Source organism: Hetaerina americana, unplaced genomic scaffold, assembly GCF_022747635.1.
Source record: "Hetaerina americana unplaced genomic scaffold, ioHetAmer1.1.p SCAF_2, whole genome shotgun sequence".
Classification (NCBI taxonomy): domain Eukaryota; kingdom Metazoa; phylum Arthropoda; class Insecta; order Odonata; family Calopterygidae; genus Hetaerina; species Hetaerina americana.
The window spans coordinates 31,140,570-31,157,723 of record NW_027286763.1 but is presented as its reverse complement, the minus strand read 5'-3'; the positions used below and the strand labels follow the sequence as shown (position 1 = coordinate 31,157,723).

The 17,154-nt window shown below is 34.4% G+C and overlaps 1 protein-coding gene across 1 annotated transcript in view; it reads right to left on the bottom strand.

Annotated features, from left to right (window-relative positions):
- Nucleotides 1-533: 533 nt before the first annotated feature.
- 5PtaseI (inositol polyphosphate-5-phosphatase A) overlaps nt 534-17,154 on the bottom strand; it is a 46,622-nt gene continuing 30,001 nt past the window's right edge. The window contains exons 14-16 of the mRNA XM_071585660.1: nt 7,337-7,376; nt 5,497-5,533; nt 534-3,480 (exon numbers count right to left, since the gene is read on the bottom strand). Of these exons, the coding sequence (XP_071441761.1) occupies nt 5,520-5,533; nt 7,337-7,376 (54 nt within the window). The 3' untranslated portion in view covers nt 534-3,480; nt 5,497-5,519. The remainder of the gene's footprint in view (nt 3,481-5,496; nt 5,534-7,336; nt 7,377-17,154) is intronic.

Here is a 17,154-nt window from a genome sequence, read left to right as displayed (position 1 = left end):
CCTTTCTCTCCAGGTCAGGCTGGGTACTTATGGGACCCCCCTCGTACATGTAGCAAGATATCATCAAAGCAAAAGCATTGAATTTTGCTAGAATTTGTTTTGCTTGTGCTGTCTGGTTCGATTCATTAAACTAATATGCTAAAAGCATGTATGGATTTAATATTTGACGCCTGGTTACCTCTGTGCTTTCAGGTTAACAATTGACTTGGTTCTCCGCAGATCACAGAAAGCTTACAGAAACCTCTCTTTAAATTTGAGAATGGGTTATTTAAATAATTGCTTGTCAACCATACAACACTGGCACTAAATAAAAAATGGTGCTGTGAATTCAATTGAGTACCCACTAAAGCAGTCCACAGCAGTCCTTATGAATTGGGCAAGTAAAACTGAAGGTTGATAACCCACATTGTTGTCCCAATTTTTCCCGCCCTTAAGTTGGCTATGAATTAAAATTCACTAATGATATCTTCAGCTTGAATGGATTTAGACATGGAAAGCTGTACACAACTTTGGAGTAAATATAAATAATAATATTCAACATTTTATAAAATTTATTCAAAAACCTCAAAATTTGTATAACACTTGATCATAGACATGACAAGAGTACAGTGTGAGATGATTTTTTAAGGCTGATAGTAATACATAAGCACTTTCATTCATTTTTCAAGTGATATTTGGTTCTATGGATACTTAGTAATATGTTTTTTTTGCAGTTGTTGGATTAGCCAATTTTTACAGTGCATACATTTTGTTATACAACGATAATTGGCCCAACATGCCAAATACACTAAAAAGTTAACAATTAACCCAACCTTCACTGATGCAATGCCAGAAAAATAAATATGACATTTGTACTTAAAATTGCTAAATTAGAGTCCACATTTGAATATATGATATTTGTCAGGTCTTGGATAAATAACTTCTTGAGTCTTTTAAGTAATAGACCTTACCTTTCATTTAGTCACAACATATTGCATGTATACTAAAAGAAAAATACTGCACATAAGCAGCAAAGGCTTCATAAAGCTATCATTTTTATGTAAGCTTGTGAGTTTCTAGCCTTCAAGCTACCAAGTTGTAATTTTCATTTAAGCATACATGCCATTATTAACACTTATTTCTTATTAAATTGCACTATTTATACAACCATAATGCCATATGACCACAAAATATCATGGCAATTCTGACCTATAATATGACTGATTTGTGATTTGAACATGGTAGATGCATTTATAAACAAAACAATGACTAGTAATCAACAGCTGACTTCGTGAAATAGAAATCTGAAATTTGTTTCAGATTTAAAAAAAAAGAGGTACAGTTTGCATGAATAAATACACCAAAAATAGGGCATATAAGTTTTGTCTTAAATATCTGGAACAATACAGACAACTAGTTTTCATGTACTTTATAGACATTTAAAAATGTACACTATACATAAATATATGTTACACCATTCATCTATTCAAAGTTACTTGGCAGAATCTAAGAGGCAATGTCATCTTTTTGTAAGTTTACATATTTAATGGGCACTGTTTATTATCAAGATTTCTTTTCCTATATGGTTCAAGTTTGATATGCACAATCTTTAAATGAAAGACGGATGAGTTACCGGTCAATAAGAAATGTTATAAACTACATGGTTTGAAACAACAAATAGCATTTAAGTTAAAATATCTCACATTTATACAATAAATCAATCCAATATTGCTACCACATGCAAAATTAAAGTTGTACTTGTCTATTTGTGATAGTAATGCACTTGTCTGTGTGTTATTTTACGAAGCACCAACTGACCCTATAAAATTATGCCAATTAAAATAATTCTTGTTTCTTCTCAGAGAAAATAAACCTAAGTATATTATATTGTTCAACCAAAATCACATGAAGCACTTAAAGGTACCCTGAAATGTGTGAATTGATAGCAATCTACTTAAAATTCCCACGGTTTTATTAAATTAAAATGCTTACCCTATCTACATGTTTGTGAGCACTTTTTTGGTATATAATGCATCAAATGAAGAGACCCAAGTCATGTACCTACACTGCTGCCCTCTTATGAGATTAGTTAAGTGTAGTTTGAGAAGAAAAAATTCCCAAAAAATAACTATTTTCTATGCGAGGCTAAAAAAACTTCATGATTCAACATTTCTGCTGACTTCTGAATACAGAAGGAACTTAGACATATGAAGATGAAAACTGCGAACATTATTTAAAAATCAATATTCACTTATGTAATATGGCTACAAATTCACAGGTGTTGTATTTAAAATAGCTAAATTTCACTGGAAACTTCTATTGCAATGAGTGCCAGTTTCACAGTGCACAGTGAAAAACACTGGTTACAAGCAAATTTACATAGACGAGCGATCCTAAAACTGATGATTGCTTGATCAGTGACAGCATTTCATTGCTGTAGGTGGCATAAATAATTTAAAAATACATTTTAATGAGGTTACGAAGTGGATGAATTTAGGAAAAATGAGTAACTTTGCTCTGTAAAGTATATAAAGTAATCCACATTAGGATGGCAAAATGTACCTAAAAATAAATACTATTAAATCTTTTCTGCAAAGTTGTCAATTGATAAATATCGTCCCTCTCTAAAATGTGTGTTTATAGTTCGGGGCACATAGCAGTGTACGATAACTGCGGCTGATTATAAATTTCACTACATATGTATAATGTGAAAAAGTTATTGTTTTCTTTGGCATACATTTGGACAATATATTGCAGTTGTGCCTATGTTAAACTAATGAGGACCAGCTCTACCCTTTTGTTGATTCTATTTATATTAGAGAGAGTCTAATCTGACATCATATATTAACAACACAACATACCCCGACAAGAAAAAATATCTACTTTACTTGGTATGAGATTCTCACTTATTAACAATTCTAAAAATTAGAACACCCAGAGATTTCAAATGTTATGGAGAATTATATGTAATTACAAATGAAGCAAAACGTAATATGATTACCTGAATGGTTAACACTCCTATGCTGGATGAAAAGAGCACTATTCAAGTCTAGCAAGTGCTATTGTGTAGATTGCATGGAGCTTAAGAATGGAAAAATCAACAAAAAACAGTAAATGACTACAACAATTATACAGTATACAACACCTAGTAACACAACAATGAGACAAGCTGCAGCACATATGCCTCGATAAATTAAACAGGTGGCCATAGATATTCACCAATCAATTGGATTAAAAGAAGACAACCATTAGTTATAATATTAACTATGGCAGAAAACTTGAATTTGTTTATATTAAGGACATAAGTCAACTAATCACCACCTTATACTGTTGTCTCCTTAAATATTCTTACAGGCGAATCTGAATGCTTGATGTGTATATATCTTGTGATGGTATTTGAAACAACATTGATATCCCCTCTTGGAGAAGAGACAGGGCAGGATATTTTAGCATCAATTGAGTTGCATGGACTTTTGGAACAAATTAGTGATGATAGAACACCTAGAATAAAAATAAATGAGAAAATTATATAGCGAATTACAAAATGTACATTCAATTTCCAAATAAATTTCCTTGGCTACCAACCTATCTGGAATGGTTCAATATGACTTTGCATGCCTGCAAACAAAATGAAGTGCATATTCTTTAAAGGAATTCAATTATTCAAGTGTAAAGGTTTCAATCAAGTTCAATACTGGCTGGCCATTAAATCCAATGGCCAAACCAGGGAGATCAGCAAGAGAACCATCTGGGATCAGCCAAGTAAATTGTGGGACATGGAAGATACAGAAATCTTACACAACGATTTTTTTTAAGGATTTTTGCAGAATTTACTTAAAATAGTTTATTTAATTGAAAAAATTAAGATGATCCGGAAATTGATTTCAAAGATAAAATGGTCGTGATTGATCTTTATGTAGGGTAAGGAAAAATATGGTATTGTAAAACACCCAAAAAAGGCCAGGACTATGTATTTTGACTCCATTATACATATTTATGTATATTTATTATTCAATTGATGAATTCTGTAGCACAGATTGTTATTATTAAGCTCATCACTATAATGTCACATGAATATAGAGTTGCTTGCTTCTGTGATCTTGAACATAATAGGTTGTATTTTATTACAACTGATTATGACAAAACTGTGGGCTCTTAGTGAGTGGAATTATTTGCTTTAATAAAATTACTTCAATAAGTTCCCTGGGCTTACATATGAACTGTTTTTCTTGCGAGATAAGGGAAGAAAGAAAGCATTTGTAATTCCACAAACAATTTTATCCTTATAACTACTTAGGTGTCACATTTTCAGCTAAAAATGACACTAAATGTTGCAACCTAGGTCATGAAAATATAAATTTTGGTGGAATAACATTATATTGGTACGAGTGCACCAGATAGTGCCTGATGGCCTTGTAAAGCAGGCAAGCAATACACTCCCCACTCACACCTCTTGATGTGCTCCAGGACTCTTGAGACAGGGGGGGAAGTTGACTCATATACGAGGGTCATCCGGAAAGTAGTACCCGTTCGTGCCGCATGAAGTGCTGACGACGCGAGTAGCCGCTGGACGAGGTCAGATAGCTTCAGTGGCTTGTCTGCCTTCTCTGAGCCAAGTTGCGTGACGCTAGCATTGCCTGTGTTGTTTCTGTGATTGTTTACAATGTTTAAAAAAATTGAGAACGCCGCCAGTTGTGAAGTGAGGGCAGTGATTAAATTCCTCAATGCAAGAAACGTTCGCCCATGTGATATTCATCGCCAATTAAAGGAGGTGTATGGAGACAATGTAATGGACGAGTCGTCTGTTCGGCGGTGGTGTCGCAACTTCAACATGGGGAGGGGGAACACACACGACGATGAGCGTTCGGGGAGACCGTCTGTCATTACAGACCAACTGGTGAGCTCAGTTGACGAATTCGTGAGGAACGATCGGCGCGTCACAATTGATGACATCTGTGAGCATTTTCCCAATGTTTCTCGAACAATTGTTCATGAAATTGTTAAACACCATCTGCATTATGCAAAAATTTGTGCAAGATGGGTCCCTCGCGTATCTCAATGAGCTGGCGGCGAAGGACTATGCAGCAGGAATACAGAAACTTGTCACACGTTATGACAAATGCCTTAATTTGCTTGGAGATTAGGTTGAGAAGTAGTTTAAAGTATCCTCTTTCAAATAAAATTTTTTATGTTTGTTAATATTTACTTTTGTGTCTTTATTTCACGAACGGGTACTACTTTCCGGATGACCCTCGTACATGGCAACTTTAAAAAGGGCAGGGAGATAAGGGGCTTGAACTCATATGCCTATTTTTCAGTGGTAATATCTGGGTCAAAAGGTGCCATGGTGGGTGGGAATGGGTTTATATGGAATGCATTTTGTGAAGAAATACCATTTTCAATAAGTTGTGCCCTCCTTTCTCTAAAACTTTAACTCTTAAGTGTACTCAGAGCACTTCAGTTCCCTCATTCTCTATGACTTACTAGGTACATGAGTTGAAAAAAAGTGTAACCAACCTGCACCAGTCACCAATCCAAACTTAAGGAACACAGGCTGCAAAAAAAAATAATATCAGATTATTTTTCATTCAGAATGTATTGACATTTGATTTATGCAATAGTTAGCTCAGCAAGATGGCACGAATAAAAGTGTTCAACTAATATCCCTTGCATTCAGGTTAGATAATAACAGGAATACTAATTATCATAGATCATACTGCTCTGGTCACATACATTTTAATATCCCACGAACTCCTCAGAACCAAAAAATCATGAGACAGCTATTATATTTACTTGAGGGCAGCACATTCATTTCCAAAGAAAATTATGTTCTGAAATGCAGAATAATAATGTGTTCATAGTATTGCATTTCCAAAATACGGTTTCAGAAATTTGTATGCGTGAATACATACATTAAAAAAACAAAATAGAAGTGAGTAGAAATAAGTTTTATTTTTCAATGCAACATGATACACAAGGACTTTAATCAACAAAACAGGATATGTAATAATAGTGCATTTTATATTTGAAATTTAGCAACACAATACACAACACATTACAAACATGTTTAAAAAAATTTAAAGCAAATGAAATGAATTTTAAGTATTAAATAGTGCAGTAATGACTTTTAAAATTTAACCCCAGAGCAGGAGAAATTAACTTTATATATTAAAAAATTTGTGTGCTTAGTAGATATATTACTTTATAAATATCAAAGTAGGAGGATGTTACAGAAAATGTAACAATAATAAGCAACTTGAGGGTACACCAAGGATACAATAAGGTATAATCAATGCATGCACATACACAAATGCATGTAGTATGCACATTAATAATACAGTGATTATGAGTAGATGTACATAGTCCAATGATATTTTTACCATAACATTTTTAACAAATCAAATGGTTGGCAAACAATTAACTCAGGCAAGTGACGTAATCAAACTAAAATCATGCTGGCAAAAACAGAAATTCTTTTACTTGGATACTTCAATGGGCTACATTAGCAGATACTAAAAGAATGAAATTTTTCATCCAGAGCTACGAAGTTGCTAAAACAGTCTCAACTGGAAAGCGGTGGAAGGTGTACAGACAAAATCCACTTTCCCACTGTTCATAGCTTAATCATAATTAATATGATGATTAACATGCATCAAGTCAATAATATAATAACACCACATGATATTTTTAAACTTAAAATAGCACAAGTATATTTTGCAATGTCTTCCTTTGCAAATTTGATCATCGAGGAAAAAAATGCAAATTTAAAATGGGCTGTCCATATGTTACATCCCACACAAAAGAGTGGAAGATGGCAACAAAATTGCCATTGTATCCAAAAAGGAACAGAAGATGTGACAAAGAGTTAGATGAGTTAGTCACCATTTGGTTTTGCTCCTAAAACTCAACATTTTTCCAACTCAAATTTCTGGAAGATCAATAGCCAACTTTATAGCAGAAGCTGACAATGTTTCATTAAATGGGAAAAATTATAGGAGGGTAATGGGTTAGGTTTGATATTAAGGTTTGGAAATTAAAGATCAATTATGAAGTTGAAAGTCTGAGATTGCCAAAGTAGATACATATGTGCAGCATAAAATACAGACAGCCCCTAAGTAATAACTACAAAACAAAAGAAGATAGTTCAAGTCGAGCAACTAGCAGGAATATGTAATTTCTACAATTGAAACAACACATCCCACATGGGCAGAGTAATAGTTCCACTTCACCTCGTACTGTGGGATTTAGCACCTTAAATCCATGAAATTACTCAGGATAACTTGTATTCTTTCAACTACAAAATGCATGTTATAAAAAAGCAGAAGTAAAAAAGATGGAGGAGGTAAATGATAAGTACCTTCATCGGAGTGATTCATGTGAAAACCCAGGAAGATGGGCTGCAGGTACGAAGAGGTCAGAGGCAAGGAAAGAATTTCAGAAGAGGGACAGAGATGGCGAGAAAGAAAGAAGCACCTTTAAGCAATAATTATCAATTCCATTCCCATAAAGCTCCACAAAAAACACCGACTGTACATTTTTAGGCCCACAAGAGAGAAGGACATAATGTAACGTATATCCAGTTTGTACATAGACAATTTCATCATTAAATTGTCAATATCTCTTTTGGTAAATAGCTTCAGGGATAATATGTAAAATATGTGTGTTGAAGATTGAATGAAAAATTTTATTAGTCTCCTTTAAGTTCACCGATATGCTATTAGAAGCACTCATACTATCATTTGAGAAATAATTTAACAGAGTTAGTGGTTAACACAAAGATAAAAAAGGAAAAGAAGACTCCTTAAATGACATGTAAATTTGTTTTGATGAGGTTGGAGCAACGATTGCTAGCATAATTAATTGAAAACAGAAATAGCATTAGTAAAAATTAGTCAAAGCAAAAGTGTATTAATATCACTGAAGGCATGGAAGGCTAATACAGTGCAAACCCAAAAATAAAATGGATTATGAATCTACACCCACATTTTCACTATGCTCTAATTGGTCAAGTGTTAGCTTATTTCCATGATTTTAGCATGCAGAAGTAGCAAAAAATATAAGCTTAGTCATGCCCAGAGAAATGTATTAAGTAACTGCAAGAAGACATTAATAAATAGCTGGCAGCATGTGTGATATTGAAGAAACATTAATTGATAAATCAATTAATCATTGGTGCAAACTTATTCTTAAAAATGAGGCTGAATTAAGATGCAATACTCGTAGACCACATTATTTTTGGTTTGCACTGTACTGTTATCCCAACTCTGATTAGTATGGTTGGAGAAGAAAAAATGCGCACCTCTAGTATTGAATTGACATTAGTGCCTTTAAAGACCTACATGTCCATTTTGTGAAAAATGTCTGTAATAACAACATGGTTTCATATTACTAAGTAGTTCAGGAAACTTCAAACCAATTAAAAATTATTTTATTCCTAGTATTCACCTGTCAGTATCTCGAAACAGTAATGTGGATGCATATGTACCCTGTATATATGCATCTGCAATTGGGACTTCAATTCAAAATGTTATCTGCCAAAAATATTTTCTATTCTTTGAAATTTGTGTCTTTGGAATGCATATGCACTCAAATTTACAGGATGAATTTTACCATAATTTTCTTTGCCATCAGATCTCAGGCTTTAGCAGTGGGTAAACATTAAATGGAAATCATAAGTGAAACACAGATAGTTTTCCAAACTTAGGTGCAGGATATCTACTCATGTCCAGGATTTGGCAATCTTAGCTGAATATACTCTGTGGCCCCACAGCAAGGGGCAGAGGTGGGTATGTCCATAATTTAGTTCTCTTCCCTTTCGGCACCCATGCCTCAGGGTCAGCTCTTTCAAAGTTGCGAGTTAGGGAGTTTCATACATTCCATGGCATGGACTTATAAGCTGAAAAACTGCTCCCTACACCCTTATGGGAGAACTGACCCCGTTTTCAGCAGCACATTATACACATACAGTGCTTTGTATCCTTAGTATGATACTGTAGTTCACAAGGATTGAATTTTGAAACCGGCTAGCTGTTCAGTGTCTATGGTCTATATTGTAAAGAAATAAATTATCCATAAGCATTAAAAATTGACTAACACCTTTCTGTGCAATGTACAATCTCAACTAGTGACTGTATTTTGACTTTCATTGATTTGCCCTGACTTGTTAAAATATGGAGACAGTTCAACATATTTCAGTTATAAAGGCTTAACAACATAACTAAGCTTCATTTTCTGGCAGCCCTATTTCAAGCTCAATTTTTTTACTCCTAATATGAAGAAATATACGTATACATTCAGATAGTGGATAGAGACTTAGAAGTAAAATGTGAATTAGCTTTGTATTATGAACAACACCATCTTTGTAGTTCCATCACATATTCCGTCCGTCTCTTGCATCCATCATTAATATGTTATTAAGTACCTATTTTCAAGAAAAAGCTGCTCAACCTATTAAAAAATAAGATGTTTTCTTCTGTAAATAAATACCTGGAATTGTCACTATGCATGAATTCCGGCTTAACCAATTAATATGAAAAATATATTAGTGTATTGGTATGCATATACGAGGGGGACCCACAAATAACAGGAATGTTATTGTAGATTCTTTAGTTCTCAATATATTTACATTAAATTTTGTTCACCCTCAAAGTATTCTCCATTGACCACAATGCACTTTTCCAAACGATGCTTCCATTGTTCGAAACATTTTTGAAATTCATTTATCGGGATGTCCCTTGGGCCTTCTAGCCATTTTTGTTTTACCTCCTCCAGAGTGTCAAAAAACTTTCCTTTTATGTCCCTTTTGAGTCTGGGGAACAAAAAGAAGTCACAGGGAGCTAAATCTGGGGAGTAAGGGGGCTGGACAATCGATGTCATGCCGTTTTCAGTCAAAAACTGCATCACAGAGATGGCGGTATGAGCCGGCGCATTGTCATGATGGAAAAACCAGTTGCCTGTGTGCCAAAGATATGCTCAAGAATCCTCTGAATTGAACTCCATGACACTCCAGACATCTCATAGAGTAGATCAATGGTTCTGCGACGGTCTTCATGAATGAGGGCATTGATTTTGTCGATGCTTTCGTTAGTTCTTGATGTTGAAGGGCAGCCTGAACGGGGTTGGTCTTCAATTGACATTTCACAATTTTTAAAACGTGTAAACCACTCGTAGACTCTGGTTTTGCTTAGGGCAACTTCCCCATAAGCAGTCTTGAGCATTACAATAGTTTCCGCGGCCGATTTCCCCAACAGGAAACTAAATTTCACTGCAGCGTGTTGCTCTTGATAATCCGCCATCACGTTTTTTGCCAAAATGAAAAAAGTTGTTTCACTGAAACAGCTCTCATAGACGGACTGATCCAGTCACAGCGAAGGCACTACATATACTGATGCAGGTGGTGTGAGCCTGACGTATGACAGGCTGAACAAAGGCTTCCCTCACTTTTGCTCCTCACGGTAGCCCAATTTCCATTACTTTTGGGTCCCCCCTCATATATAAACATATATATATATATATATATATATATATATATATATATATATATATATATATATATATAAATAATATACCTATTATATATATATATATAATAGGTATATTATTATATATATATATATATATATATATATATATAATATATATCATCTGTGTTGCATTAATTATTTTACTTACAGTTTTCAAATAAATACATAGTTTTGTACATTATAACATGACATAAGAGAGGGGGGTTTCAAAGCTGAGTCCATGCCGCTGCGCTTCCCAGTGCAACTACAGTGACGACCCCCTCTCTTACACTTACACCAGGTTACGTGTGTATACGCTGCTGCCCATGCGATTGCAGCTGCACGTTTGTGTGTCTGAATATATATAATTTTCCACGATCTTGAGAAATCGTTTGAAAAGGTCAACTGCTACAGGGGTGGGGGCTGATGGAATAGTTGAGAGAATCGAATTTCCTAAATATCAATTCAACCCAAAAGTAGCTGGGTCATATATTCAGATCAACTTTTCATTTCCGTCGGCAGTACCCAAGACTGCCATGTTTTTATTAATTGTAGTTTATTATGCCCACATCCTTCCTTTCATTTGACCTAATTTTTTTCATTTTCAGTTGACCAATAGATCCTTCTCCTTTAATGTGATGTTCTGTTGGAGAACAAATTTTTCCCTTGACACATAAGATATTTCAGTTCAAGGTGTTCCAATGAAAACGGCTTTTTGGCATCATCTTCTTGAGTAATTACTGACAGGACAAATAAAACAGCCAACATGGGATTGATTTATCCCTTGATTTCTACATTTATGTAAACTTAAGATTTACTGTTATAATAGAAACGTAGTAGTTCTGTTTAACCATCGCTTAACTGATTTCTGTGATGTGTTTTATAGGAGTGGGGTGAAATTTCCATGGGACATCTGGTGTTGTTAATACACTTGGGGGGCATTACTGGAATCTAGCAGATGGCGAGAAAGACATTCAATACTGTTTCAGTTTTATCGTGATAATTATGGGAATGCAGTCAGTATGCATTCTTCTCACTTCCTGAAATATGCTGTTTCATTCCAGGCTTGCAAAGGGAGAATCACACAAAAAGTCATTAAAAACTCAGAAAGAGGAAGAAAAACATTTGGTCAATAACCCATTGCTTGAGGGTACTAGAATCCCTGATTGCAGCTGAATTCAGAGAAGTCAAAATTAGTATAAATACCCACGTATTACCTAAATGGTACCTACTAATTCTGCTTTGTGAAGAGTTTCCTCAGTAATCTTACCCTTAAGAAGGAATCAATAGCAGAAATAGATACCAAATCACCCCTCCAAATTTTGGGTGATTTAGAACAATCACAAGCAAAATAATTTAACTTTTACTCTGGTATTATTTCTTATGAAAGATATTTTAATACAAACATGTATTTCCAACTAGATTGATTAGTACATAATTCTCATTTAGAGCTGACCATGATTTAGGTTGAAGCAAGTTTATTCTCAAGAATAGCACGTACTAGAGTTTTTACAGTAACTGTTTTGGTAAATGGTAAACCACATATTAAAAAATCTTACAAAATATTAAACTCTATCCAATGAGTATTCCTTTCAAAGTTACATTAAGCAGTCTGTTTCATTGTGCAAGACTTAATTGGAGGTGAATCTCTCAATCATAGTGCACTCAATTCACATCAGTCTAGTAGACAACATTACATCATGATAACGCAAATTCATTAAGTAAGTCAGGAAACATCAATGTACTAGGTATCATTACAAGTTATAATTCACAGCATGGAGATTCCTTACAATTATGAAAACACTTATGTACTAGGTACCAGTTTTTGCACTAGTATATGGATAATCAAATACTAACTAAGGAAAAGATTTTAGAAATGGAAATAGAAAAGATAACTTCACTCTTGGTTAAACACTCCTTCTGTGAAAAAATTACAGTGAAAGTATATTCCTGGTGAATAGCATGCACACTAGCATTTTGAAGTGTTTCAGCAAATAATAAATTCAGTCAATGTGAACAATGAGAAATTATTATATTAAATGGATCTAACAAAGAGATAATTGAAAATATGAATTTGAAATCAATATATTATTGTGATCTAGTTTAAAAGCATGAACATGCATAGTAAATATTAGTTTTAAAACAAATCATTAATTATAAGCTCTAATCAAATATAACTTTTGGGGATACCTGTTCATTGCAGATAATTCCTATTATATTAATGAAATATTTTGCATACTCATGCAAATGTCATTGTTTAAAGACACGTTTTTAGCATAAATTTAAGTTTTATTTAGACATAAGTTTAAGCAGAAATCTTTGACTCAATGATAAAGCTTGCCCATCACCCAATCCTGATTTTGGAAAATTGTTTCTACATTTACATACATATTAATGGAGTTCAAATGTCCACATAATTATACTTTTCTGCATAAATCATTCAGCATTCTATTCATAAAAGACAGAATTTGTAAAATAGAGTTATGGAGTGGAGAATTCACGGCCATTAATAGAGCTCATGCTAATTTCTTTAAATTCACTAAGTAAAACATTACCATGGTCAACTAATTTCTAGAGAAGCTGACCAAGTCTTACAGTTAATAAAGAGTTATTATCTTTTTCAGTGCTACGCCATACCTTATTGCAAAGCTGTCACATAAAGGACATAGGCTTTTGGTAAATTTTTATTTCTAAAAAAAGCTGGTAAGAGGATTCATACATGACCTCACTAGCATTGGAATAATTTAAGTGCTGGCTAAAATATCATCAATAATGATCTTGGCGATTCTAGATTCGGTTGACATTAATTGTTCTAATAATATTTTTAAAAGCTGCTGTTTTAAGTTTGACTTGGCTGAACTACTGACAAATAAAACATTTTGTAATTCCAAATTTTATTATAAATTATTATAATTTACTGTCACTATTTTTAAGGTAGCATATAGAACAATTACTTCAGGTAGATGTAGACCAAAAAGCCCAATACCATTCAACTTCTCCAGAAGAGAGGTGGAGTTTTTCAAGTTGATTGCTTAAAGTGTTTTGTATTGTAACAACATTAAGTTCAATTAAAAAATAATAATAAATTAATTTAGACATAATTGTTTTAAATATTTTGGAAAAAGGTACTGGTTTTGTCCAGAAGTCAAAAAAATCAATAAAACAATTTTAAATAAACAATAAATGTAAATTATAACCCTGCACCAAGAGAAATTTAAAGATGTTTTCTGTAAGAATGTTTACATGCATTTCCTGCCAATGTTTATGACATTCTACCAGACAGTTTTAGCAAATTTCAAAGGCATGCCATATGCAAAACCAAAAACTAATAATACTGTAGGCCCATTTTCACCATATAGTTAGCTAGCATACCTTCCGAAGAGAATATTTTGATAAACAACATACTGGTGCCCATACTCCACCATTAGGAGGTAAATTTTATGTACTGCCACATCAGAGTATTTCCTTTTAGTTAGCATTATTGTCACCATAGAATTGATGCTTTTTGTTAAAAAATTAATAATATTCTAAACTAGCTTCAAAGGCTTTGATGACATGCATAGGGTGTAGGCTGCATTATCTCAAGTTCCATAGCATTGATTGCTTCCGCAATGACAACATTTTTACCAGTGCTCCTGCTACACATGAAAATTTTCAGCTCAGAAAGAACAAGTGCAGTGAAACCCAAGATAATGCATCTCTTGCAATTGTAAATACCTTTGTTTTCATCTTTTATCTGTTTTCCCACATCAATTGTAGGGTATTTTTTAGCAAACATCGATTCAAATTAGGGAATCAATCAAATGGTAGTCCAGTGGGTAGAGAGTGTTGGACTACTGACCAGAGGGCCCAGGTTCAATCTCCAAGACACCTATGGGCACCCTCAGCTTCACCCAAGCTGTGTCATTTTTCAGATATCAAATCTTCCAAGGCAACCATAGGCGGCACAGGGAAATGAACTGGCCTTCCTACCTTAATGCGTGAAATTCACATATCATTGAGCTTAGCACTAGGCTCTACCCTCACCTATCAAACCAACCTTTGGGTTGATAACTGTGCTTGGCAGTTAAAAGTCAAACTATCACAGTAAAATATCTTGTTCATTAAGAAGTATCTAAAATTTCGTACTTGTCTTTCTATTTAATAAGGCATATATTTATTAATGAGCTAATAAACTAAGCTGAGAAACTAATAGGGTAAAGGACACTACCAGAAAGAAACAGTGTGAGGATATGGAGAGGTTACAGACACTACAGTGAAAATGGGTACGCTCTAAAGGAAAAGTATTAATTGAAACAAATAAGATTTAGGTACGAGCAGAGAAAAAATAAAAGAAATATATATGGTAAAGATATTAGGTCACTGAGTTTAGATATAGAAAGAGAATATGAAGTCAATGAGGATAGCTTTGGTCCAGGAATATTTACAGTTAGATACAGCATTTAGGAAAATTGATAGGAAAAATTCTAAGGGGCTAGATAATATCCCTTTCATCAAGGATCATTTCTTATAAATGCAGACGTTCAGGAATAATTGGAAGGAAACATTTTCACAGGCTCATTTGCAGGGTATATGAGGGAGAAAGTTAGCATACAGACGACATTGGATGAGTATTAATTCCTATTCCAAAAAAGGGCAGGGCAGTACACGTGAACTAAGCATCATTAGTTTGATTTCACAAGGAGCTAACTAAGCAATTGGGATCATCAACTAAAAGATTAAGAAGAAGGCTATTGATTGCATAGGGGAAGATCTGTTTGGGTTAAGAGAGGGGAAGGGTAAGCATTGTGCCACAGCAGTATGAGGTAACTAAAAGAAAGAAATATATGAGTCCTGGCCAATTAGAGTAATCATACATTTTTTATTTTGTTATACAGTCACATTAATGTTCATGTATTAATGTGTAAGTTATGTCGTACAAGATTTGCTGATTTGACTCCAGTACTGTATCAGAGGTAGCCATGGCAAGTTCAAACATGTTCAGTTGCCCTATGGCAATAATGGAAGGAACAAGCAAAGAACAATACACTGCATTGAAACTTTTCATTCACCAGAACAAATTGTTAGTCAAGGTCTATGCAATGACACATGCAGAGTGGAGAGTGATGTTATGGAGAGTCTGCACATATAGCTCAGCTAGAATTATTTATTTATTTATTTTGCATTACTCTGAAAACAGCACATCGACCTTTACATCGGACTTGGAACATTAATATAACAATCGACAATTACATACACCCAAGCCTTAGGTGGAGGAAAAACCACCTAGGTGGGAATCAAACCTACGACCTCTGGGCTGGCAGATGAACAGACTCTCCCTATGGTAATGATGGTTTTAAACGTTTGAAAAGGGGAGACTATTTCAAAGGAAGGGGACAAAGACATGTAGTCATTACTCCCATGTTAACAATACTGCTACCATTGTAAGAGATTATTGAATAACATTAAGAACACTATCAGAAATATTGAAAATTTCATTTGGAGCCACCCACATAAAGGTAACAGAAAATGTGCGCATGAGACATATTTGTGCAGGGTAAGTTCCATAAAATTCAATTATATACATCACAATAATCAATGTGAATTCTGTTCCTCATCCTCTGAAGGTCCAGACCTAGGCCGTGTCACTTTTTCCTGTTTCCCATCACAAAGAAACACAATGGAAAGTATAATATGCTTAGAATAGAATAGAATTTTGAATTCACTCAGAAATTCTTGCAATCCCTTGGCTGACTAACAAACTAGAGCTTGGTCATCAGCAAACCTAACTGATTTAACAAATTCCTTGCAGACCTTTATTCAAATCTCTAGTTCTTCCTATACCTCCTCAATCATTTCCTCGACATATATGTTTAACAGCACCAGTGATAATGGACAATCTTGCCTTACTCCTTTCCCTAACATTGCCCATCTGGACTCTTCATCCCACGCTCACACTTAAGCAGTCTGAGACATGCAGGTTGCAGATTAGCCTCCTATTCCTCCAATCTATTCATATTTTCTACAATGTACTCATTAGTTTTTCCGAATTCACTCTATCAAACGCCTTTCAAAACCTTTAATTAATGGTTCTACATTCTATGTCCTAACCCACAGCCCCTGTTGTATCTTTTTGAATCGAACACTACAATTCATGACCACTAAATTGTGATCAGAGTCCACATCAGCTCCCGGGAAACTGTGGGAATTGATTATGCTGTTCCTAAACCTATGCCTAATCATAATATAATCTCACTCATACCTTTCTGAGTCCCCTGGCATTTTCTAATTATATATATGCTTTTTGTGGTGTCTAAACTAGGTGTTACTGATGTTTAGCCCTTGCCTCCCATAGAACTCCATTGCTTTTTTCCTGTGGTCATTCCTCGTACATAAACCATAATCCCTCACCTCATCATCATCTCTGCTTTCACCTATAGTAGCATTCCAATCCCCCAAGTCTGATCACTATCAAATGTTTCCCTGCAGGAACACACTCGATTTTGTCCTCTAACTGATCATATACCCTATCGACTTCTTCCTCCTTATGATTGCTTGGAGGCATGTATACTTGAACAATGACCAAGGCCCTTTTACCTCTACTACTAGTAATACTCAAACCTTTTCTTGCTCTATGTTGACCATTCTTCAACCGACCTTTTTATTCATTATTATGGCAACCCCTCTGCTAAAT